This window comes from Tasmannia lanceolata, unplaced genomic scaffold, assembly GCF_043159265.1.
Source record: "Tasmannia lanceolata isolate RefF3 unplaced genomic scaffold, GAP_Taslan_0.1 ptg000037l, whole genome shotgun sequence".
NCBI lineage: Eukaryota > Viridiplantae > Streptophyta > Magnoliopsida > Canellales > Winteraceae > Tasmannia > Tasmannia lanceolata.
Window position 1 is genome coordinate 3,767,375 of NW_027518714.1, and position 18,136 is coordinate 3,785,510.

At 40.0% G+C, this 18,136-nt stretch overlaps 2 protein-coding genes across 2 annotated transcripts; both read right to left on the reverse strand.

Moving 5' to 3' along the window:
- Positions 1–902: 902 nt before the first annotated feature.
- On the reverse strand, positions 903–6,842 carry LOC143860117 (G-type lectin S-receptor-like serine/threonine-protein kinase At5g24080). Its single transcript, XM_077370645.1, has 5 exons — positions 6,435–6,842; positions 3,994–5,354; positions 3,634–3,814; positions 2,026–2,479; positions 903–1,933 (listed from the first exon to the last, which is right to left on the reverse strand). The coding sequence occupies exons 1-5, from the start codon at positions 6,680–6,682 to the stop codon at positions 1,595–1,597; spliced, it is 2,583 nt and encodes an 860-aa protein (XP_077226760.1). The 5' UTR covers positions 6,683–6,842; the 3' UTR covers positions 903–1,594.
- A 3,866-nt stretch (positions 6,843–10,708) lies between these two features.
- On the reverse strand, positions 10,709–17,487 carry LOC143862276 (G-type lectin S-receptor-like serine/threonine-protein kinase At5g24080). The gene is made up of 5 exons (XM_077373286.1): positions 17,022–17,487; positions 14,459–15,822; positions 14,097–14,277; positions 12,398–12,851; positions 10,709–12,305 (listed from the first exon to the last, which is right to left on the reverse strand). Exons 1-5 carry the CDS (start codon positions 17,267–17,269, stop codon positions 11,964–11,966), a joined length of 2,589 nt encoding a protein of 862 aa, XP_077229401.1. The 5' UTR covers positions 17,270–17,487; the 3' UTR covers positions 10,709–11,963.
- Positions 17,488–18,136: the final 649 nt, after the last annotated feature.

Below are 18,136 nucleotides of genomic sequence, written 5' to 3' on the forward strand. Positions count from 1 at the left end.
TAAATGAGGCAAAATCCTACACTCCTAATGGGATAAGGGGTTCTAGGAAAGTTTAGAGCTAACTCTTAAGAGGCTAAAGACACCTACTGGTTAACTAGGGTTGATTTCAGGTAGAATTAATTGGCGGACAGCAGCAATATTGAGGCTTAAATTTGCATTAAATAATGAGAAAGAACACAATTAGCATGAAATAAACCTTAAACAAATTAGTCGACAGTTAAAGGGTCCTTCGGGTAACTAGTTAAGGGCAAAATTAGGCTAAAACGGGGTTTTAAACGTGCGACCAAGTAGAATAATTAAAACAGTACCAAAAGCTATGTATTAAACCTTATTTTGATGAGAAATCAGCAATAATCCAATGAAAAAACAGTAATAAATTTCTGCATCAACAAAATGGGGTCAAATCGGTCCAATTTAGGCCAAAAGGGTATTTTGGTAATTTGGATAGATCTGGAAATTCTGGGTAAACTGCTGGGTTGAAAGATAATAGGTTTAAATGATGAAATAAATCAGATTTTCAGGTTTAGGGGGCTGCTACATTGGCCGATTACGCTTTCAATCTCCAAAAGCAAGTTTTGGGGCTTGAAATGTGTGAAAATTTGATTGGCCTCGAAAGTGGTTGTAAAATTATGAATTTTGATTGCTATGGCTAAGGTTTAATCCCAAAATAAGTCCTTCAAAGTTTCAAGATGAGATCTTAAATGATGTAGGTGACATTTGGATTTTTGGTTTTGTATTTTAGGGTTTAAGAATACACAAAAATTGAAGAACTAATGACTTGTTTATGGGTGATTTGAGAGGAGAATAGAAGTGAGAAGATGAGAGGGGATTGAGAAGAATGACTCCAAGCCACCAAGGAGAGAGAAGAGAAGAAGTCCCAAGCTTCAATAGCTTCTTTTGCAAAAAAACTTTAATTCCTTATTTAATAGTCAAAAGTCTCTTACATTGCTTTCATAAGATGTATTTGTAAGAAAAGAAACCATAAAAACTAACCTAATACCCAAGCAACTAATCATAGCCGTCCATCTAAAATAACATAAATAAAACCTAAAACTTAGACTAAAACTTACCTAAAATAGTAATCCCGTAATAGACACTTACCCTATCCTAAAAACACTCATAACTTGCTCAAATCACATCCAAATCATGTGATCTTGGGCCCATTAGATAGGTAATTGAAAAACCTTTCTAATAATACAAAAAGCACGCCAAACGGATGAGATTTGATGCCTAAAAAGTCGGCTACAAATAAAATGACGAAAATAGAAAATAAATAATAAAAAAAACAATTAAAAGAAAAATGTCAACATAGAGTGGATGCCACGTGGCATGTAGCACTTGTGGCACAACACATGTGGTATATGTAGCATATGTGAATGTTCATCTCTCATGCAAAAATCAGTCATTCTCCTTCCCACGATTCTTTCTTCGCTTGTAAACTTTAAATCCACCTCCTTCGTAGATGCCCCCATCATTTTTAGTATTTTGTTTGTTAGTTGTCCTTTAATCCATCTATGTAACCACATCTTCTGATTGATACTACTGGATGAAATAGTTAATGTATATTAGATATTGATTACCATATCAGCATATGTTACCTGGGTGACATGGTTGAGTAACTACAAGTAGCTTGTGATGTTGCGTGGCTATTGATTGTGAATGAGCTATGAGGGTTGAACTCCCTCTTCATTGCCCTGTAGACATGATCTAGCCCTTCCTCAATCAACTCTAGTACTGCTTGAGGCATGGGTGGTGCCTTAATTTCAAGTGATCCTTCCAACATCTTCACCACTTCACCCATTGAAGGTCTCATCCACACCTCATCTTGAATGCACCAAAAGGCAACACTCAAAGCCCTCACCAATTCCTCTTCTTTCACCCGTCCTTTTAGCCTTTTATCTGCCACTTTTCCCGGCGTCCCATTCGTCAACTCCTGAAAAAAATAAAGTTGCCACAATCAGTAGCTATCTCGAGCTAAACAAATAAAAGCCTTTTCTTTTAAATGTAGCTCTTTAAAAACAGTACCTTGAATGCCCACCCAGGGTAGAAGAAATCCTCTGTATCCAATGACATGTCGATGTTTCTGCGACCTCCAATGATCTCTAGAAGCAGCATCCCGTAGCTGTAGACGTCGGCTTTGACGGTGATAGGCCGATTACTGACCCACTCGGGTGCCAAGTAGCCTCTTGTGCCGCGAACCATGGTGACAACATGAGAGTGCTCCCTGCCCATCAACTTAGCTAGTCCGAAATCTGATACTTTTGGACAGAAATTCTCATCCAAGATTATATTTTCTGGCTTGATGTCACAGTGTATAATCCGGTTCCTACATTGCTCATGGAAGTATGCGATCCCTTGTGCGGTAGCAATGGTAATGTGAAAGCGAGTCTTCCAATCCAGTAGCCTGTTGCAGTTTGTATATGAAGGAAAAATCCATTTGTCCAGTGACCCATTACACATAAACTCATATACCAGAAGCCTGTTGACGAGTGAAATTAGATATTGATTTAGTACTCATTTTAAAATGCATTATATGCATTTAAATGCTGTTTTCAATCTTGTGACACCATAACCACTGCAAGTTTATAAGGATTGACTTTTAACGTATTGAAATCTTGAAAACTCGTGTATAAAAAGCAATACATAGCAAAAGCTTACCAGCCCTTGACATATGAACAACAAAACTTGTCCTTAACGGTATGGTACTGACTTTCGATAGATAGTTATCTATTGTTATCTATCTTGATGGTATATATTTTCTGTCCCGGGATGATCGTCTTCTCATCCCTAGAAGCTTAGTTGACTTGGCAGCCGAGTGGTTTGCCTTGTGCAGCGAAATTGTATGCATGATTTTAAATTTTCACATTAACAGACAAAGCGACCGAAATATTTCCATTTTTATCCCATTGAAATATCTCATTTCAAAATTTAAATTATAAATATCTATATGAATCACATATGGAATATGGTAGTACTTAATTATCAGACATGTACCACCGTGCATGCCTGTCATTAGGTCTCTGATGTTGTCAAACCATTGTAATTTCTTGTTATTTATGTGATGATTTTCAGTGTCTATTTCTTATTATTTTAGCACTAGTATTGCATGAACATTTGTCTTAAATTTCCCATCTTTTGTTTATATTTTCATAGGTTTCCGTAATTTTACAAGATTTTCACCAAAATTTTTATCCAAAACTGACGTGTTTTTATTTTTGTCATAATGAACCGAAACCTGAAACTATAGTTGCAGTCTTGCAGTATGGTCACTGGCAAAACAAACAGATATGAGAGAACAAATTTCTTATTACTAGTTCATGTCTCAGCCGCCCTTTCACACTCATTTGATCTCCATTTTCAATGTCCTACATGATGGAACCTCCGAATTATGGGGAAAAAGAAATATCTCCCACGACTGGACCTGTGACTCGAACACTACTTTCTGTGTTTACTGTGTGCAAAGTCAATATTAACCTCTTTATTTCTACCCAAATCTTTCCGTACTCTTTTCTCTTTTAATTCGATAACGGCCATAACAACATGAATTTGTGGATCGAAAGTCACCACACCAATGATCTCAAAGGGAAATTTTTTAAAGGAAAGATAAACTGGCAAGAGAGAACAACACTATACCTATGTGATCCCTCAGAACAGAACCCACATAACCGTACTAAGTTCATGTGGTGCATGGAACCAATGGTGTTCACTTCTGTAATGAATTCCTTCTCCCCGTGAGGTAAGAACCTTTCTAGTTTCTTCACTGCAACCAATGTACCATCTCCAAGGCTTCCCTTATAAACACTTCCAAACCCACCTAATTAGAAAACAAACCCTCTTAATTAATAAGACTAAGATATCTATCTACACATTTACTTACCATTTTTTTATAATATGAAAGAGAAATGCTAATAAAAAGTCATTGAAGAAACATAAATGTTCAGTAATCAGAGAAGAATAGCCCAATGTTAAAGATTAAAAGATGATTTTCCTCACCAGTTCCGAGCAGTTGAGAGAAATTACTGGTAGCGTTCTGCAGATAGCGGAAACTGAAATTCTGAGGCGCTCCTGTCACCATTAGATTGCTTTCGACTGGTCTAGCCTGTGATCTCTTCTTGCTCACACTGTAACACAACAATAAGCAGAGGAAACAAAGAAGAAAAGAAGTGCAGAGAACCAATGGGAGAACCAGAACCCTATCATGCCCGCCCCCAGACTCGCCTGAATGTGACTCGTCTGGAATTCCTCTCGGCAACGTCATTAACGAGCTATTGATCCTGACCTTAACGAAAAGGGTCGAGCTTGGATCCTGCAATCCCCCAAACACCATACTCTTCAGAATCCAACAGTAAGTCTGCTCCTCTGAAAGCCCATAAACTGAAGCCACACAAGCACAATTCGAAAGACAAGACTTTCCACACTCCGAACTCGACGAAATATCACTGTAATTTTCAATAACTGAAGCTCCTGAGAAGTAGTATTTGGTCTGAGCCATTGCCACCATCTTGAATGTAGAGTTCGAGCTCTCAGACAATGACATAGAACTGCAATTCCCCGGCAGTGGCAAAGAATCTGACAAGCACCCTGCGGCAATGTCATGAACCGCCGGAGAGGAAGTTCCCGGCAGGCAAGTACAGTTGGAATATGTCTTGGTTCCATCCAAATTACATATCCCATTCCCACAAATCCCAGCAATTGTGCAGGGATTCGACACCGCCGCCCAATTCGAAACCCACTGATGAGACCCATTAGTACTATTGTCATCCCATTCGTAGAGTCGTAAATTGCCATTTGATTCGATCACGACTCGCCGGAGGACAGTTCCATTTGTACTGCGGAATTGCCCATCCTGGCGGCCCCCACCGTTGCTCTTGTAAACATACACTGTTCCTGCAGGATTCTCACCATATACAATGCCAAAGTTCCCTGACTGGTCTAAGATAGCAACAACATCACCAGTTGCATTTGAAATCTCAGGGTTAGACCAGTATGAGTAGTTGGAGTTGTAAGATTCCAGCGAGTTGTAGGTGAGAGCTAGGCTGAGTGAAGTGGGTTGTTGGAGCATCTTCAGAGAGTAGTAGCCACCACCGTGGGTTGGTGATTTTGGAGTTGTGAGTTCAAGAGAAACCGTTAACGGTTGGCCTGGGAGGAGTGTGTCAGATGGGTGCCAGAAGCTTTGCCAGACTTCGTGGAGAGTAGTGTTGTAGAGGACTAAGCTGCCGGAATCTGACAACACGGCCGATTCCACGCCTTGGCCGGAGGTGTTTGATGACCAGACGTTGGATTTTCCGTCGATGAGTGCGAGGTTTCCGGTCGAATCGAGCTCCACAACTGCTTCTTTTCCGACTGGTGAGTTTCTACAGAGAAGCGAGAGAGGAAATCGTTGGCTGAGTCAATCAATAACCTTTGGAACGATTCCATTCAGGCGATGAGAACCTTTCGTTGAGATACGTTTATTTACTATAATACCCTTCTTTTGTTAACTGTTTATTTACTACCTTACCAGTTGCCCAGTTGGTATCTCCACCACATTCAAGACACGCTTGTGTCAGGGTTGTCCCACAGAACACCCAATATTCAATATTGCCATTTGTACACAAGGGATATGTTTGTCATTTATGACAATGTTAGGGATACACTTGTCATAAAGACACGTAGAAGATATGGATGGCCGTAGGGGCATTCCCGATACGTGCGCCTTAAACTCGTTTAGAGCTGGAGAGAGGGGGAGTCACTCAAACACTCATATCATATGAGTCATATGTTTGGCCGCCGTGAAAGTTTTTTCCATGGAATATTAATTTATCAAGTGGTAGAAGAGAGGCAATGAGTATGTAGAGGAACCCAACTAATGTCAGGACTAGACTCAGTCAATTTTCAGCCGCGTAGATTCTTTCACCTTCTTCACGAAGATTTTCTATAGGATTCATTAGCCGACCCCAACTAGTTTGGGACAAAGGCTTAGTTTAGTAGAGTTGAGTTGTAGAAGAGAGGCAATGAGGGGTGGGACTGTAGGAGAGGGAAAGAAATGAGATGGCATGCATGAGCGAGGAGAGAGGGTGAGAAGTGACTGGAAAACAGGGAAAAGAAAAAACTCTACTCAAAAGAGTTTTTGTTTTCCTTATTTTTGAGCCACTTTGCACCACCTCCTCAGTCCTCTCGATTCTGTTCCTCTCTCTCTCTCTCTCTCCCTACCCTCTCAACAACTGTTGAGATGATATTCCATGGAAAATAAAAAAAATCATGGTTGCCAAAAATGGCCAAAATCATAATTCTTGTATTTTTTTTTGTCTTATAACATTTTTTAGTTCAGTTAAGCTAAGGCCTAAGAGCCTAAGAGCCTAAGAGCCTAAGAGCCTAAGACCAATCTCTTTCATCGCATATAGAAACACTACAAAGATCAAATGCCCATCACACATTGAAGATATTGAACTCACCTGTTAGGAGACCAAACTACAGTCCGATTGCCGGGAAGTCCAGCATACCAGATTGCTAGTTGAAATTCATCCGGCGAATCTGTCGGAGAAAATCCAAAAGCAAATGTTCCATTATCAGAAATCCAAGCCTGGTTTCCGTTGGCCAACAATCGGGAGCCAAGCAGAATGCGACCTGTTACAAGAGTCCCTGTGTGACCATACAACTCAAAGAGAACCAGAAAGAGTAAGATGAGCCAAGAAGCAGCCATGGGCTTCACTCACTAGTGAAATTGCTCTTTTGAGCGTTCGTTTTATATATCTATGCTATATATCACTAGTATAGGGGAAGAAGAATAGAAACGTTTTGAGTGTGAGAATCGAGGGCTGTGATTTAACCGAGTGTCATACGGGTGGTTGAGCTAACCGTTGAAAATCCTCCAATGGTAGCTGACTTTTATCTGTTTGTGGGTGGGACTGGGACAGCTGTTCGTTTTTCTTTGGTGCTCTAAGAGAAATAATAGGGACACGTGTTTATTTAAGGTGCCTTCAATGTGCCCCACCTTAAAATTGCAATCTGACCATCCACGTAATGGGTTCTTTTTGCTAGGGGCCCTCATGAGGAATGCTAAATGGAAGGGTGACCTTGCAAAAAATAAGCTGCAAGAGCACCCCCATTGGATCCATCTCATCAAGGTGCATTTATTATTGCTCTACTTTTATATATTTTCCAGTGCTATAAAAAATGCGCCATGTTGTGAATGCAATGGGGGTGCCTGCTTAAATTTAGCATTTCTCATATTATATATACAAGCACCTTAATGACGTGAATCCAATGGAGGTGCCCTTGCAGCCAATTTTTGCAAGGGCACCCTTCAATCTAGCATTTCTCATATTATATATTATGTATATTTTATGGGATTTGCTAGGGACTTTCGCAAGAAGGCATTTCGCGGATGTCTGTTGCATAGAGGATAACCCAGAAAGAGGAGTATAGGAAGCCAAAAACAAAGCATATTAACTAAAACTGAACTGATGAAAACTAGTGCCATGAAGAATTGTATGATTTATTTAGAGGAATGCGAAGAAGAACTAAAAGGAGGTTTCTTTACCAGCAAGCCAATCAGCACTGCAGTTTGCTACCCCTGAAGATTTGGGTAATCTTCCATTGACTGCCTGAAAGGTTAGCAAGAATTATGCTATGCGAAGATTTACAACTCAATAAGGTATGGGACTGATTCTTGATAGCAATAACCGCTAGTCGGGAAATGTTTTCAACCCAAATGGAGGCCAGGAGGAATAGATGCAGTATAATTAAGACCAAGCAGAACAGCCTGGAATTCTACTGAGCAGAAATTTGCTAATTTGCAGCCTGAGTTAAGAATGAGGCGGCCGCACCCTTGCTCTCTTCAGATTTGATTTTGATACACCATCCACATTAAACTTCAGCCACAAAAATGGAGGTGAAGCCTGAGACACTCGAATAATTCTCAGTGACTTTGGGGGAGACGAAGACATGGCTTGGCATTGATGAAGGCGCATAATTTTTATCTAATAACCAAAAAATAGTGCAAGAAGAAAGTAGCTCGATCCGCTTTCCATTTGATGGGGCCAAGGATTTTGAACCTAGAAGCATTGATGATGTGGAATTTGACTTATTTCTCACAGAACAGAAGCACATGAAAGCGAATTTAAAGATTCTGCCATATGTGTGTAAAGAGTGATTAGACATCCAATTCAAGAACAGACTGTTACGAACCCGATTCGGATCGCAACGGATTGATCTTCTCAGAGGGAAGATCGGCCTCTGGACCCACTTCGTCCTCCTTTGTGCGCAAACACAATTTTCTGGGATAAATTCTTCATAAGTTAAAACGACTGGTTACATATTATTTATTTAAAGAGAAAACAACTCTCACATCACCTAATCATTAGCAACCAACACCCTACGTGCCCACTCCTAAACAATAGCAACTTTCCTAAAAACTTGTAAAGTGATAAGAACATCATAAAATCTACCCAAAACCCATGTTGCTTATCTCAACTGCCACATGAGCATGCTTATCCGAACAACCAAATCATAGAGATTGTTATGCACGTAACACAGACCTGGGATGTTAACTGCATGAAACCACTGCAATCCAAACCAGGACTCAAGAAATGACTCAAAGCAGATCTGAAAAATGGCAGTTAAAGAAGACACGAAGCTCTGATTCTTCGCTGCTTCTACAGAATTAGGATCTTTAAGTCAGAGAAAAGTGCCTGGATTTGAGTACCATTTCTGTCGGCGATCCATTAGAGCTCCCCAACAAACGAATGAAATATTTTGGAAGAATGAATAGGTTCCAGACAAGCTTATTCTACGAGACAGTGGTGGCAGGACCATGAACTGCCTTCTCCAAGGAAGCTTGAATGAGAGAGCTCCATTAAAGAAACTGGATCGGACCAAGATGTATTGGGGAAAGGAAAAACTGTCACCACGGTATAGACTTGGAGACGTTCTGAGGAATTGGCAAATGGTTCCGATCAAAATATGAAGAAAGGTTAACGCTGCACCAAGATGGATTCCTCCACCACCAGGATGACTGAAACTAAATTTGGATGGTAGCACAAAAATGGAACCCAAGACGAGCGGGCATCAATGGTACTCCGAGATTCTAGTGGTAGATTGCTGATGTCTTTTTTGGGCCAAGCAGAAATTTGTGATGTGAACAAGTTGCAAGCTCTTGCTTCTACTTTGAGGGCTAAGATGGTACGTGAATGTTAGGCTTGGCCCCTTAATCATCTAAGGCGATTCAGCTAATGTCTTCGGATGGGCTGCTAACAAAGATAGGACCTTGGAAGTTAGCAGGCATTACATCAGAAATCAAATATCTAGTTTGGAAAATTGGGTCATGATTTCAGCCTATGAAGAGGTCAGCTAAGGAAAAGCTGATAAACTGTCAAAAGAAGGCGTAAAGGACAAGGCTGTGGAGATTATCAATACATACGTAGAGGAAGCAAGAGTAGATCTATAATTTTTAAATTTTTGCGCGTGGGTGAGTGGGTGGGAATATTGATTTAAGGATGAGGAATTAGCTTATCCACTCTGCTTTCCCTTCCGCCTTTCGTGGGTAGCTTTGCCTTCATTCCATCTATCTCAAATAATAAATTCTAAAAGAATATACATATGCATTTTTTCCAAGATATAATATTACAACTATACAAGAAGAAGGTTTCACTTCAATATAACTATACTATCAGGTTGAACAGCCAATGAACAAGACCTCATTCGACAAGTCAGATCCATATGCCCTTCAAAATAGACTCAATTTACCATAAGTTCTCCCAAAATCATGCTAATAGAATTCATGATTGACATAAATGCCCTGAAATTCATGGTATCGTACAAGCTCATAAACACTAGGAGATGAAACAAGATGCAAACCTCTGGTGTTCATAGTCAAAACACTTTCCTCCAAAAAGATTGCAGCTTTGATCATATTTTCTTTATTTGCTCGCTTTGGATAGTTGGATTCTACTGTGGCTCAAACACTGAAGCAGAGAACTGGGGAAGGCCATTGCCATAGTAATAGTAGTTGTTTTTCTAACCACATTTTTTAGCATTCTAAATTTCTGCATTGGACCCTGAGGCCATGTTTGACAACTATGAAGTTTTTTCATGGTAGATTTAGTTTCTAAAGTGGTGAACGAGGGGTAGGGAAGGTGGGAGAAGATATTTCAGAGGGCACAAATGAGTAGAGGGTGAGAAGTGCTACAAAAAACAAGGAAAAAATCAATCACTTGAGGAAAAAAAAAAAAGGAAATAAAAATTCCACTCAAAATATGATTGATTTTTTCCTTATTTTTCAAGAACTTCTCCCCCTATACTCCAAACTCCACTCAAAATAAGATTGATTTTTTCCTTTTTTTTTTCAAGAACTTCTCACCTTACACTCCTTCGTGCCCTCACAAATCTCTACTTCTCCCACCCGCCCTACCCCTCTCTCGCCACTTGAGAAACTTAATTTATCATTAAAAAGAATTCATGGTTGTCAAACATGGCCTTAGGAACAGAGTTGTTATCCAGTTTTAATCCCCTAATTTTATCCAAATAGGTTCAGAATTTATTTAAAAGAAGTACCGAACATCAAGAACCAATGCACGAGTTATAACAGTCAAGAGGTATCAGGTTAAACCATCTGCAAACCAGTATAAATTCTGCAAAAGCACCAGCATCAAGGCAAGAGCTATCAGATTAAACCATCTGCAAACCAGTATAACTTCTATAAAAGCAATAGCATCAAGGCAAAGGTCCAAAAGCAAAATTTCAAATCTTGCATCCATTGTCTTAGGCAAGAATGTAGCTTCCTACCCCACTCAAATACATGGAAAGAAATTCGAAGTACAATAAAACCAAAAACAAACTCATGCCGTCTTAAGAGAATATCCCAATCAAAAGTTACCTTCAACGCGATCCCTATTCTCCCAAAAATCGAAACATAATCCGCGATGCTATAGTCAAACAAAGTGAAAAAGAGCTACATCAAAACTCAAAACAAACGAATTATAAACAAGTAATCTCAAGCTAAAGAGAATAACCCAATCCGAATACTACAATATTACCCATAAGGAACAGCAATCTTTGATCATCCTCTCACGATCACAACCTACCGATAGATTTTTCGGTCGGAATATAGAACCTTAAAACACGGTTTTGATAACTGCAAGCATGGAGTCATAACAAGCTTCAACCAAAGGTGTTAACAGCTTCCCACACCAAATTCTTCGGAACCGGGTTGGTGATATCCCGAGCCAGCATTGCCGCAGTCCTGAGAGTATCGACTGTCAATACATTCGCCTCCCAAAACGACACGCTATTGTAAGGCAAGTTATGCTTCTTGCAGAGATCCCTCACAAAAGGCATGATCTTTCTAAGATTGCACCGAGGCAGCCAAGGGAACAGATGGTGCTCAACCTGAAACTGCAGTCGTCCATGGAACCAATCCATCCAAGGCAGGCAAGTAATGTCAAGAGACCCCACTGTTTGCTTCTCGAACCAATCGTTTCCCGAAGGTCTACCCATATAAACAGTAGTAGAAAAGTGATTCAGAGTATCCATATAAATGAAATGCAACTTCATTCATTTAATCTTTTGACCATAGAACTTGGATCCTGCGTCTCTGATAGAAGAAAGAGAATTGTGAGGATCCTACGGCTTTAATTGCATGAGTCCGGCATGTGGGTTTCGGTTGGTAGTTGATACCACTCTCCGAAACTTGACACCAATTTGAGTACTTATTTGTGATTTGTTGAATAAGAAGGTTTGGTTGTATTGGGTTTTTCTGTTCCTGCTTGTTGCATATGTTTCACCTGGATTTGCCCAGACTCCATGCCATCTATACAATATACATGTATCAAAATACTCAACATTCAGTTATTCACATTATTACGATCTGAGTATTTTGTTTGTTAGTTGTCCTTTAATCCCTCTATGTAACCACATCTTCTGATTGATACTACTGGATGAAATAGTTAATGTATATTAGATATTGATAACCATATCAGCATATGTTATCTGGGTGACATGGTTGAGTAACTACAAGTAGCTTGTGATGTTGTTGTGTGGCTATTGATTGTGTATGAGCTACGAGGGTTGAACTCCCTCTTCATTGCCTTGTAGACATGATCTAGCCCTTCCTCAACGAACTCTAGTACTGCTTGAGGCATAGGTGGTGCCTTAATTTCAAGTGATCCTTCCAACATCTTCACCACTTCACCCATTGAAGGCCTCAGCCACACCTCATCTTGAATGCACCAAAAGGCAACACTCAGAGCCCTCACCAATTCCTCTTCTTCCACCCTTCCTTTTAGCCTTCTATCTGCCACTTTTCCCGGCGTCCCATTTGTCAACTCCTGAAAAAAATAAAGTTGCCACAATCAGTAGCTATCTCGAGCTAAACAAATAAAAGCCTTTTCTTTTAAATGTAGCTCTTTAAAAACAGTACCTTGAATGCCCACCCAGGGTAGAAGAAATCCTCTGTATCCAATGACATGTCGACGTTTCTGCGACCTCCAATGATCTCTAGAAGCAGCATCCCGTAGCTGTAGACGTCGGCTTTGACGGTGATAGGCCGATTACTGACCCACTCGGGTGCCAAGTAGCCTCTTGTGCCGCGAACCATGGTGACAACATGAGAGTGCTCCCTGCCCATCAACTTAGCTAGTCCGAAATCTGATACTTTTGGACAGAAATTCTCATCCAAGATTATATTTTCTGGCTTGATGTCACAGTGTATAATCCGGTTCCTACATTGCTCATGGAAGTATGCGATCCCTTGTGCGGTAGCAATGGTAATGTGAAAGCGAGTCTTCCAATCCAGTAGCCTGTCGCGGTTTGTATATGAAGGAAAAATCCATTTGTCCAGTGACCCATTACACATAAACTCATATACCAGAAGCCTGTTGATGAGTGAAATTACATATTGATTTAGTACTCATTTGAAAATGCATATAATGCTGTTTTCAATCTTATGACACCATAACCACTGCAAGTTTATAAGGATTGACTTTTAACGTATTGGAATCATGACAACTCGTATATAAAAAGCAGTACATAGCAAAAGCTTACTAGCTCTTGACATATGAATTATGAACAACAAAACTTGTCCTTCGGGATGGTACTGACTTTCGATAGATAGTTATCTATTGTTATCTATCTTGATGGTATATATTTTCTGTCACGGGATGATCGTCTTCTCATCCCTAGAAGCTTAGCTGACTTGGCAGCCGAGTGGTTTGCCTTGCGCAGCGAAATTGTATGCATGATTTTAAATTTTCACATTAACAGACAAAGCGACCGAAATATTTCCATTTTTATCCCATTGAAATATTTCGTTTCAAAATTTAAATTATAAATATATTAGTGATATACTATATCAGTGTGTATTACATAATTACATTTATATGTATTGCATGTGAAATGTGTATGTATCATATATAAATATCTATATGAATCACATGGAATATGGTAGTACTTAATTATCAGACATGTACCACCGTGCATGTCTGCCATTAGGTCTCTGATGTTGTCAAACCATTGTGATTTCTTGTTATTTATGTGATGATTTTCAGTGTCTATTTCTTAGTATTTTAGCACTAGCATTGCATGAAGATTTATCTTAAATTTCCCATCTTTTGTTTATATTTTCATAGGTTTCCGTAATTTTACAAGATTTTCACCAAAATTTTTATCCAAAACTGACATGTTTTCATTTTATTCATGACCGAAACACATAATAACCGAAACCTGAAACTATAGTTGCAGTCTTGCAGTATGATCACTGGCAAAACAAACAGATATGAGAGAACAAATTTCTAATTACTAGTTCATGTCTCAGCCGCCCTTTCACACTCATTTGATCTCCATTTTCAATGTCCTGCGTGATCGAACCTCCGAATTATGGAAAAAAAAAAAAATCTCCCACGACTGGACTTGTGACTCGAACACTACCTTCTGTGTTTACTGTGTGCAAAGTCAATATTAACCTTTTTATTTCTACCCAAATCTTTCCGGACTCTTTTCTCTTTTAATTCGATAACGGCCCTAACAACATGAATTTGTGGATTGAAAGTCACCACACCAATGATCTCAAAGGGAAAATTTTAAAAGGAAAGATAAACTGGCAAGAGAGAACAACACTATACCTATGTGATCCCTCAGAACAGAACCCGCATAACCGTACTAAGTTCAGGTGGTGCATGGAACCAATGGTGTTCACTTCTGTAATGAATTCCTTCTCCCCGTGAGGTAAGAACCTTTCTAGTTTCTTCACTGCAACCAATGTACCATCTCCAAGGCTTCCCTTATAAACACTTCCAAACCCACCTAATTAGAAAACAAACCCTCTTAATTAATAAGACTAAGATAGCTATCTACACATTTATTTTACCAATTTTTTTATAATATGAAAGAGAAATGCTAATAAAAAGTCATTGAAGAAACATAAATGTTCAGAAATCAGAGAAGAATAGCCCAATGTTAAAGATTAAAAGATGATTTTCCTCACCAGTTCCGAGCAGTTGAGAGAAATTACTGGTAGCGTTCTGCAGATCGCGGAAACTGAAATTCTGAGGCACTCCTGTCACCATTAGATTGCTTTCGATTGGTGTAGCCTGTGATTCCTTCTTGCTTACACTGTAATACAACAATAAGCAGAGGAAACAAAGAAGAACAGAAGTGCAGAGAACCAATGGGAGAACCAGAACCCTATCGTGCCTGCTCCTAGACTCGCCTGGAATTCCTCTCGGCAATGCCATTAACGAGCTATTGATCCCGACCTTAACGAAAAGGGTCGAGCTCGGATCCTGCCATCCCCCAAACACCATACTCTTCAGAATCCAACAGTAAGTCTGCTCCTCCGAAAGCCCATAAACTGAAGCCACACAAGCACAGTCTGAAAGACAAGACTTTCCACACTCCGAACTCGACGAAACATCACTGTAATTTTCAATAACTGAAGCTCCTGAGAAGTAATTGGTCTGAGCCATTTCCACCATGTTGAATGTAGAGCTCGAGTTCTCAGACAATGACTTAGAACTGCAATTCCCCGGCGGTGGCAAAGAATCTGACAAGCACCCATCGGCAATATCATGACCCACGAGAGGAGAAGTCCCTGGCGGGCAAGTACAGTTGGAATTAGTCTGGGTTCCATCAAAATTACATATCCCATTCCCACAAATCCCAGCAATCGTGCAGGGATTCGTCACCGCCGCCCATTTCGAAACCCACTGATGGGACCCATTAGTGTAATTGTCATACCATTCGTAGAGACGCAAATTGCCATTCGATTCGATCACAACTCGCCGGGGTACCGTTCGATTTGTACTGCCGAATTGCCCATCTTGGCGGTCCCCACCGTCGTTCTCGTAAACATACACTGTTCCTGCAGGATTCTCACCATATACAATGCCGAAGTTCCCTGACTCGTCTAAGATAGCAACAACATCACCAGTTGCATTTGAAATCTCATCGCTAGACCAGTAGGAGTAGTTGGAGTAGTAAGATTCCGGCAAGTCAGTGTCAGATTCCGGCGAGTTGTAGGTGAGAGCTAGGCTGAGTGCAGTGGGTTGTTGGAGCATCTGCAAAGAGTAGTAGCCACCACCGTGGGTTGGTGATTTTGGAGCTGTGAGTTCGAGAGAGACCGTTAACGGTTGGCCTGGGAGGAGTGTGTCAGATGGGTGCCAGAAGCTTTGCCAGACTTCGTGGAGGGTAGTGTTGGAGAGGACTAAGCTGCCGGAATCTGACAACACGGCCGATTCCACGTCCTGGCCGGAGGTGTTTGATGACCAGACGTTGGATTTTCCGTCGATGAGTGCGAGGTTTCCGGTCGAGTCGAGCTCCACGATCGCTTGTTTTCCGACCGGTGAGTTTCTACAGAGAAGCGATAGGAGAGGAAATCGTTGGCTGAGTCAATAACCTGGGAACGATTCCATTCAGGCGAAGAGAACCGATACGTTTATTTACTATACTACCCTTGTTTTGTTAACGCTCTCTATTGGTTTCATTGTCTCTACTCTCTCTAATCTCTCTAACTAACAAAATCCCCGAAAGAAATAAGAGGGCATGAGGGAGAAGAGAGGGTGAGAAACAGGGAAAAAGAAAAAACAGTAATCAAGAGAGTTTTTGTTTTCCTTATTTTCGAGCCACTTTGCACCACCTCCTCAATTCTCTCACTCTCCCTACTCCTCTCAACCCTTGTTAAGATAATATTCCATAGAAAAAAAAAATCATGGTTACCAAACATGGCATAAATCATAATATTTTTTTTGTGTGTGTTTGTTTGAAATTTTTCTGAAGGATTCATTCAGCCGACCCCAACTAGGTTGGGACAAAGGCTTTGGTGAGTTGAGTTGAGTTTTTTGTAAAATATTGAAGATTTCTACAAATCTTTACTTGTCTTACAATCAAGCCTAATGAGTGTTTATATAGAACACTCAAGAAGATAAACATAGAAACTAGTATCACAAGATTTATGGAAAGAGATTTGAAAAGATATGAGAAGATAATCTCAATACCTAATCTAGCCTCCCCGCATAATCTTCCCCAATTAATCCAAATCAAACTTGGAAGATGTGATTTTATTCTACCTAATCCAACCATAGTTGTCTAATCTAACCTATTGGTGAGATCTCACATATTCTAACATGCCCCATCAAACGTATATGGATTGAAAATCGACATACGTTTGATTATAATGAATATCCCTCAAAAAATGTAAAAATTTGCCAATTTTGTTGCACGTTGTCACTATTGATGTCTGCTTGATGTATGTTGCCAATATTGTTGAAGATGATGGATGATGGCCGCCTGTTGTTGAAGAATGTGTCGCATTAAAAAGGTGAGCCGCAAAAAGCTTCAATGAACTGGATTGGAAGATGTGATTTTATTCTACTAATCAAACCATAGTTGCCTAATCTAACCTATTGGTGAGATCTCACATATTCTAACATTTTTTGTTTTATAACTTTTTTAGTTCAGGTAAGCTAAGAGCCTAAGAGCAATCTCTTTTTTCACTATAGAAACACTACAAAGATCAAATGCTCACCACAGATTGAAGATATTGAACACACCTGTTAGGAGACCAAACTACAGTCCGATTGCCTGGAAGTGTGGCATACCAGATTGCTAGTTGAAATTCATCCGGCGAATCCGATGGAGAAAATCCAAAAGCAAAGGTTCCATTATCAGAATTCCAAGTCTGGTTTTCGTTGGCCGATAATCGGGAGCCAAGCAGAATGCGACCTGTTACAAGAGTCCCACTGTGGCCATACAACTCAAAGAGAACCAGAAAGAGTAAGGTGTGCCAAGAAGCAGCCATGGGCTTAACTGACTAATGAAATTGCTCTTTTGAATATTCGTTTATATATCTATGCTATATATGAGAAGCATAGGGAGGAAGAAAAGAAGCGTTTTGAGGAAAATCTAAGTTGTTTTGAGTTTGAGAATCAAGGCCTGTGCTTTCACCAGTTGCGATGCGGTAGTTGAGCTAACCCTTGAAAATCCTCCAATGGTAGCCGATATTTATCTGTTTTGCGGTAGGACAGTGGTTTGTTTTTCTTTGGTGCTCTAAGAGAAATAAACAGCTGTCTGCCATGAGCTTCTAAGCAAGATCATGAAGTGGATGATAACAAAATTACAGGTAAACGTATCATTCAATGTCATGATCGATGATTGGAAGTCAATAACATTTTCTTTGGTAGTAGATAGAAAATAGTTTTATATGGGCAACCTAAAGACTTGAGACTCTGTAATTCTTCGGTATGTCAAACAATGATATTCTCCTAGCGTCCATAGCAAAAGGCATTTCTTGGTTGGTCTGTTGCATACGAAAGCAACCACACAGGCTCATTTTTCAGCAGATTTTGTCTTACTTCATGAGGTGACTGATCTCACATGCAACAGACCATCTGTTGAAATGCCTTCTGCCATGGACGCTAGCAAATCTCATGATATATTATAGGAAAATGATATCACCACAATCATGTTTGAATAATTGCACGGACCTGTTTGTCCTTTCTTTTTTAATTGCCTTTTGTGAACTGTAATAACTTTTTGACAGCTCTTTTAATTACTAAGAGACAAGATGCGCTGGTGAAACATCTCAGAAGGCATTTCCTGTTACATGAGAGAGCAGTCACCTCAGATGAATTAAATGAAAGGATAGTGACATTTACACCCCCTCAAT

Bases quoted from the DNA above. Each gene is read 5' to 3' on its own strand.
- LOC143860117 (XM_077370645.1), bottom strand. From the start codon at position 6,682: ATGGCTGCTTCTTGGCTCATCTTACTCTTTCTGGTTCTCTTTGAGTTG. The intron at 3,815-3,993 runs GTGAGGAAAATC...TTTTCTAATTAG, and splicing joins CTCTCAACTGCTCGGAACTG to GTGGGTTTGGAAGTGTTTAT. The intron at 2,480-3,633 runs GTATAGTGTTGT...ACTCGTCAACAG, and splicing joins TGTTCTGAGGGATCACATAG to GCTTCTGGTATATGAGTTTA.
- LOC143862276 (XM_077373286.1), bottom strand. From the start codon at position 17,269: ATGGCTGCTTCTTGGCACACCTTACTCTTTCTGGTTCTCTTTGAGTTG. The intron at 14,278-14,458 runs GTGAGGAAAATC...TTTTCTAATTAG, and splicing joins CTCTCAACTGCTCGGAACTG to GTGGGTTTGGAAGTGTTTAT. The intron at 12,852-14,096 runs GTATAGTGTTGT...ACTCATCAACAG, and splicing joins TGTTCTGAGGGATCACATAG to GCTTCTGGTATATGAGTTTA.